The 7,460-nt window shown below is 37.1% G+C and overlaps 1 protein-coding gene across 1 annotated transcript; it reads right to left on the minus strand.

Annotated features, from left to right (window-relative positions):
- Positions 1–865: 865 nt before the first annotated feature.
- Positions 866–6,609, minus strand: LOC149596173 (ATP-binding cassette sub-family C member 1-like). Its single transcript, XM_089861299.1, has 5 exons — positions 6,487–6,609; positions 5,366–5,565; positions 4,219–4,345; positions 1,593–2,362; positions 866–1,514 (listed from the first exon to the last, which is right to left on the minus strand). Exons 1-5 carry the CDS (start codon positions 6,607–6,609, stop codon positions 1,403–1,405), a joined length of 1,332 nt encoding a protein of 443 aa, XP_089717425.1. The 3' UTR covers positions 866–1,402.
- Between the last annotated feature and the right edge of the window lie 851 nt (positions 6,610–7,460).

Genomic DNA, 7,460 nt, shown 5'->3' on the forward strand with positions numbered 1-7,460 from the left:
TCCCGCCAACAACATCACGTGACCTCCTCCAACCAACCCCCCACCCCCTCAGGCATGATACACACTTGAAAAATAGTAATAATCCACCAGATCTCCCGCCACAACTAGGGGGCATGACAATGGTTATGCCCCCCACCCCTCAAGCACGGCACAACCTAGAGGAAAGACATAGATAGAAAAGGGGGGCAACAAATAGGGTGGGGGTAAACGCCTAGGGCTCAATATATGCCGCCTTTATACGGACATCTTGTCCGTATACTGGCAGCTATACACTTCCTTAGCCTGAAATATTCTAAGCACTCTATCAAAGAGATTCACAATCTTTCTTCAGTACACAATGCCTTTTTTGTATCATGTGATATTGTTAGTTTGTTCACTAAAGTTCCAGTCGGCGCTATAGCTGAATCCCAGTCGCGCCTTTTAACAGCACTTTATAGAACTAGTATTCATGTGTACAATAAACCTTTCTTTATATTTAACGATACAGTTTGTAGCCTGATTTTCAGAAACCTAGCTCTTTATCGTCGCTTCTCTCCGATTTATGTAGGAAAAGATTAGAATCCCAAATGATCACCATTTTTCCGGTATCCATTTGAGGGGGGGGGGACAAATTTATCTACATTTCTACGATTGCTAAGAAAATCAAATCCAATAACTCTATTCCAAACTCATCACCAAATGAATATTTAGTTTACCGAAACCCAATCTCGGTATCCCTTCACCCCATTCGAAGTCTTTTCATCCCAATAACCAAAAACGTAAATCATTTTATACATGTTTGACAAGAGCAGTAAATATTTGCTCTAACCCTACTTCTCTTGAAAAAGAGATAAAATAAAATATAACTTAATCTCGTAATACTAAATTGAAATCAAACCCGTTTTTACTCACTTTCATTAATACTCTAAGCCAGCTTATTGGTAATTACTTTAGCAACAATAATGTTAAAACAGAATTTAAACCAATTCATAAATTTTCGGATCTCTTAAGGATAAAATCACCTAATTACATAAACATGGTGTTTACGAAATCTTTGATCACACGGTTAATCACACTTGGAACAGACTTAACTTCCGTTAAAAAATGGAACTAGCGGAACACGTCAATGAAAATAATGATCCTAAAACAGAATTTAATGTATTCATGCCAAAAAAATTTCAATAGTTGTCAAATCACTTTGCTACAACACTTCCTTGTGTGACTGAAATGAGCTTTGTGTGGCGAGCCTTAATTGTTTCGTACTGTTCACGAATAAGACTTAATTAATTAACAAGGATTTTTATTGCATGTATAACACAAAGTAAACCGCACTTTAAGTCCTTCAATAATAATAGTAAAGAATGATAGGGAATATTGGTTATACTATTAAGAAATAAACATTTTTGCAAAGATAAATGGTGATCTATAGAATATTGGCATCTTTTGCCAAATCGTAGAACATCGATTGTTCATTCTTCAATAGAGCATGCGGAGAGTCGAATTCCGCAATTCTACCCTGGTCGAGAACCATCACCCTATTAAAAGATAAACGACAACTTAGGAAATAAAATATTTGGACGCGTTAAACCTTCTTAAAAACTGGATGTACTAACTTGTCGTAGTCCAAAATGGTGTTTACTCTGTGTGCTATGGTGATGATGGTGGAGTTTGCGAATTCTTTCCTGATGGTTTCTTGAATGAGATCATCGGTGTCCATGTCGACCGAGGCAGTGGCTTCGTCCAAGATCAGGATCTTGGTATTTCTCAACAAGGCACGAGCCAAGCAGACCAACTGACGTTGCCCGACGCTCAGATTCTGTCCTCCTTCAGCTACGGGGTGATCCAGTCCCTGCTCTAGTGACGACACGAAGGACTTCAGGTGCGAGTGTTCGAGGACGGCCCACAGGCGCTGGTCGTCTTTTTGCCCAAAGGGATCCAGGTTGAGTCTCAACGTGCCCGAGAAGAGAACGGGCTCTTGGGGGATGATGGTCAGCCGTGATCTCAAATCGGACAAGCCCAGTTGCTCCACTTCCACTCCGTCTATGACGATCTGACCGCGCACGCTCTCGATGAGACGAAAGAGCGCCAGGGTTAGGGACGACTTTCCAGCACCTGTCCGCCCCACCACGCCCACCTTCTCTCCGGCTTCAATCCTGACATCTATACCCTTCAAGACCAAATCCAATCCTTCTCGGTATCTGGTGCTGTAGTCCTGGAATATGATTTGTCCTCGTTGAGGCCAGTCAGATGAGGGTTGAGATTCTGGTTTCTCCCAATCGGCTTCAGGCTCCAAACGACAGTATTCGTCAACTCGTTCAATTGAGACGATATTGGTTTCCAAACCCGTAAATGCAGTGATTGTGACTTTGACCAATTGTAGAATCTACGAAATCTAAATATTAAATAACTATACACATAAACCACCAGCCTATAATACTCTCCATGAGCATATGACTTAAGGAGAAGTAGTGTCTTCAGTATCGTTTCTTAGGGAATTTGCCGGTACTAAAGACATTTACGGTAGACCTATACCAAAATGGATTTATGTAGTAAGAACGTCGGATCATAGCTTTAGCCTCTGGTACCATCCTCGCATACTTCATTGAGAAACTTCGCCTATTTATATTTGGCTTTACCGACTAATTTTGTATATAGCGACTTCTAGTGGTCAAAAATGTTATTCTTATTTCTATTTTCGTGGTTGAATAAATTTTTTCAGAAATTAAGCCAAGGGTGAAAAATCAAAGTGTACAGCAATGCGATGCGCGATATTAAGATTTAAAGATAAGAATATATTCAATTGACCTTTCTTAAATAGTAGTTACTCTAAGTGTCTGGTTTTTCTTGCTTTGTACTAAACTTATTATTTTAGAACAATTATAACTTATTATTATTATTTACTTGCCTCTTGAAGTATCTACATTTAAAGCCCAAAATATAAGATAATAAGGGCGAAAGATGGCGACCGTGAGTTTTGAATTAATGAGCTACTCCCATCATGGAGAAAGGGGGGAGGAGTCGAAATCTTGAGCCGAACTCTGCCCCGACCCGCGATATAATTTTCCACAAAACGGGAGGACGGGGTGGGTTGAAATAGTGGGGGTCGCATCATCCACATCGTGGTAAACACACGTAACCTAGTTAGATGGCGCCGTCTGTGGCACCACGGTTGCGAGTTTAGATTTCAACGGAGGAACGGAGGCAAGCTTTTTGTGAATTAGGTAATATTTCACGTATTAATTATTTGAATATGGGCATATACTACGTGTATAAAAGCCAAGTTATTATCTAAAACGATGGAATCCTGCAACCATGCTGCCACTATATTTTGAATTTGCTAAATCGAGACATGGTCGAGAGAGGGCGTGATAAATGTAGCCAAAGAAGCATAATGGTGGTTTTACCACAGTGTGGAAGAATCTTTCCCCATTCCATCCCCCACAGTTTTCTCCCACTTGGGGGTGAAACTTACTACGCATAGTGACCGAGAAGCGCTACTCAATTCGACTCCTCCCCCCTTTCTCCATGCTCCCATCAAAACATTCAAAGAAGCCGAAGATGGGCAGGGAACTTGCTAGTTTCAACGATCTTCTTAACATTTTGCCTATACTTGTGGATAGTATTTAAAATTTAACCTTCAACCTACGGGATGAAGTACATTACCAATATCAAAAGCAGAGTCAAAAGGGGTAGCAGCTATCCGGTTTCAAAGCGTTTTTATAGAGAGTACTAAGGAAAAGTAACCCGGTAGTACCTTTATGCTACCCCTTTTGATTCTCCTTTCGATAACGTAGATAATAATACAATAAAAGTAGCCGGAAGTCGAGTTAACCTGGAAATTTGTTTGAACACAAAAGCAGCAATTACAACGGCAGAGACTGGCTATTAACTTGGTTAGGTTTGTAAACCTCTAATTCGTATGTCGTTAAGAATTTATTTCATGTGCTTTAGTTTAGGTAGAAAAACTAATCTATTTTTTCGACACAAAATTGCTGTAAATTTGCCACCATGCCACTTTAAACTAAATTATCAGGTTAAAGAGGATCAAATTTTAACTGCATTCAGCCGACAAACATCAACTAAAAGCAATTAATGATGATTCACCAAACTTAGCTCTCAATAAGTAGTTATAAACAAAACAATCTACTATTGAAAAAACGACAGATATATTCGTCTACTTAATTTAGTTACAGGAAACGTAGTTGGTATATGTGATATCTTTTCATTCATAGTACTTACAATATCGGAATTAGCCAAGATCATTCCTACAAATTCGGTTGCAACAGTCCCTTTGCTCAAAATAATGAAAAGTGTGACGCAAAACATTAAGCCATTGCCCAATATATTGTAGCGTACTGTCAGCCATCTGGATAGAAATAGCATACTCGTGAAATCATTTCTTTAAGACACCGTGGTGAAGCTACTGGTGCGCGAACGATTTTTTAATCAAAAGAGTATTAATCCTACTTTTCGAACATCAGAAAGAATAGAACTTCCACTTGTGATATTTTTAAATTAAACCATAAGAAAATAATATATAGCTCCCTATAAGTATGAAACTCTCCATTTAAGCCATGTAAACAGCATTTTCTTCCATGGAAATTTGTAAAAAGTTTCTAATGCCACCTATTAAGAGTTTTTGGCGTTAAAAAGATGAAATATTTGTTTAAAAAATTTTCAAATTTTATATTGTAATTAAATAGTTAAAGGTCTAGAAGTTATTATTATGATACTTATAACTGATTAATTACATGTCAAAATTATCATAATAAATTAATAGATGGCGCGAGATTTTGACGAATGAGGCTAGCGCCTACACTGGTACGAGGTAAGGAGCATCTTGTGTCTCTACGGGCGCGGCGATATTTCCCCGGCCCATCGTGCCTTTCGCGGACACCTTAGGTGGCGGCGGTAGTTTCGCCCCCCCTTTAACTCGTAGTACCGCATTTTCTCCCTCGGAGCATAAAAGCGTAAGCGCGCCAAATTTGGGAGCAAATGCTATAGTATGAAAATGTACTACGTTTCATACTTATAGGGAGCTATATATTATTTTCTTATGATTAAACTTGATAAAAAATTCATAGTGGGTGCTGAAAAACCTCGCGCTCCAACAGAAAAATGTTATGTGGAATCGAGAAATTATTGTTGCAATTAAAATGTGCTGCACATCATTAAAATTCATTAAATATTGAAAAATAAACATAATTAAATATTGAAAAATAAACATCATTAAATATTGAAAAATAAACATCATTAAATATTGAAAAATAAACATCATTAAATATTGAAAAATAAACATAATTAAATATTGAAAAATAAACATCATTAAATATTGAAAAATAAACATCATTAAATATTGAAAAATAAACGTCATTAAAGGAGATACCTTTGCGCCATGCTCATCATATAATTAGCAGCCGTGCATTCATCAATTAGTTTGAGGAAACGTCCTTCAAAACTCTGTGCGGCGCCACACGCCCTGATGACAGTGTTGCCAGCCACTGATCCTCCCACGTGCGAAAACAAGAAGGAATTTCTCAAACTTGTTATGCGCTTTAATTGACGATTGCTCGACATCAAGAAACGCTGCAAAAGACACGGGAACATTCTCATATCAGAGACTAAGAGTGTAAAATACTCGAGTCTTAACCTTTTACCCTGATTTACTTAAACAACTTAAGCGAGAAAATGACTTTACACCGTGGCATATTACCTGAAACTATTACTAGCAATTGAAATCTTTTCCTTATTTTGAAAGATTAAAATTATCCGTGAAATTTTCGCCGAATATTTACACCTACTCTCTAAGAAAAGAGCGATCAACGGGTATTCAAACTTGAACGCAATTGTTCATTCTTAACAGTTTGGAAATATTAGGCATACAATCGCGAAAGGTGTGCTGGCTTATCCAAGATGACATTGAAGGTGTTCAATCCTGACAGTTTTCCTAATGCGTTATGGGGTTTTAGGGCTGTGCGAATAGTGGTTTTTCAAACCGATTCGAATACGAATCGAATAGTAAATCTCCTATTCGAAATCCGAATCTAGTACTAGTTCAAGCAAATATAACTCGTTTTTGAAAACATTAGGTTCGAGTAATCGGTTTTTTTTCGATTAATCGGTTTTACCAGACGAATATTCGTTTCAAAGCGATTAATCGTTTTCTAAATACACCTAACAGTACTAGTTTTTTTTAAAATAGAACTCGAAAATTTTAATACTCGGTTTTATTAAAAAAACTTTCCATGAAAATCCTATAATATCCGATAATATATCAACAATTTACTGTAACGTTCTTATTTACCCTAAATTGAAAATAAGTTGGTCGTTACAAACATCAGTTTAATATCAAAGGAAATGTCACGGATTATTGCGTATTTTACCTTTCCCTTATATTTACATAAGACTTCAAATAGTTTGAAAATTGAATTCATTGCTACGGCATTATTATCGGAGAAAAATGACAATGAACACCTTCGACAAGTACAGTCGCTGGAGGCTATTTACCACTTTTCGTAAACCGCCCAAGGTGCCGGAGTTCGATCTAATGAAATCTCCCCATTTTGGTTCCGGTTGAATGGGAATTCGGTCCATTGGAAAGGAATCAACACTAATGTCGCAGGTTGGCATTATAAGTGATATAATGGTCCTCTAAACTATTCAAAACTGCCAACTTAAGTTTGCCACTAATTTTTCAATAAAGCTTTCCAAATTGTCATTTATACCATTCAAAACTGACATATCATGTGTGCCAAAGTGTCAACTGTACTGTTCAATTTTGCATGCCTAAGAAGAAATCCAACCACACACAGTGTTCAACAATGAGCATGAAAGTACTCAACCTTGCACACTGTTTTGTTCTTAATTTTTGGTAACAGAATTTACTGTTCAAAACTGAACGCAAATGTTTGCTCCAAGTGTGTTGAGGCTTTGCACAATTATTTATTCAGGATGGAACAAATATTTCTTAGAGTGTACGTATTTATTATTCCATTCTGGTAAGAATTAAGAATAGTCCACGCCAAGAATTCATATCCCATCATGGAGAATACGTTTTAAGATAATACTTCAAAATGTATTTTCTAACTGGATGTGTTAGATTTTTAGCCGGAAGTACGTCACACTTGATGAGTCCATCAAAAGAAAAGATATCGAGGAAATTATCTAGAATAATTTTGGGGTGACCTGTAGAAATTTTATCCGTTTTGTTTACGAAGAGGTATATGCTAAAAAAATAAACGTAATGCATTTTTTCACCACCCATTGTCGAATAGTACAGTTTTTCTTATAGAAAGTAAAGTTGCTAGGGGTGGTTTTCATTTGTATAAAATTATTCAGTCAATTTGGCCAAAAAAATTCCAAATTTCCCCATAGGAATAACATGGGAAATGTTTGCTGTTTCTCGACCATTTTTCAAAGATTATATGCTCGATAGAACTGAAAACGGTTTTAAATCAAAGGTTGAATATTAAATTGGTGCC

Source organism: Phalangium opilio, unplaced genomic scaffold (genome assembly GCF_054372755.1).
Source record: "Phalangium opilio isolate 3A_F unplaced genomic scaffold, DU_Popi_V2 ptg000390l_1, whole genome shotgun sequence".
NCBI classification, from domain to species: domain Eukaryota; kingdom Metazoa; phylum Arthropoda; class Arachnida; order Opiliones; family Phalangiidae; genus Phalangium; species Phalangium opilio.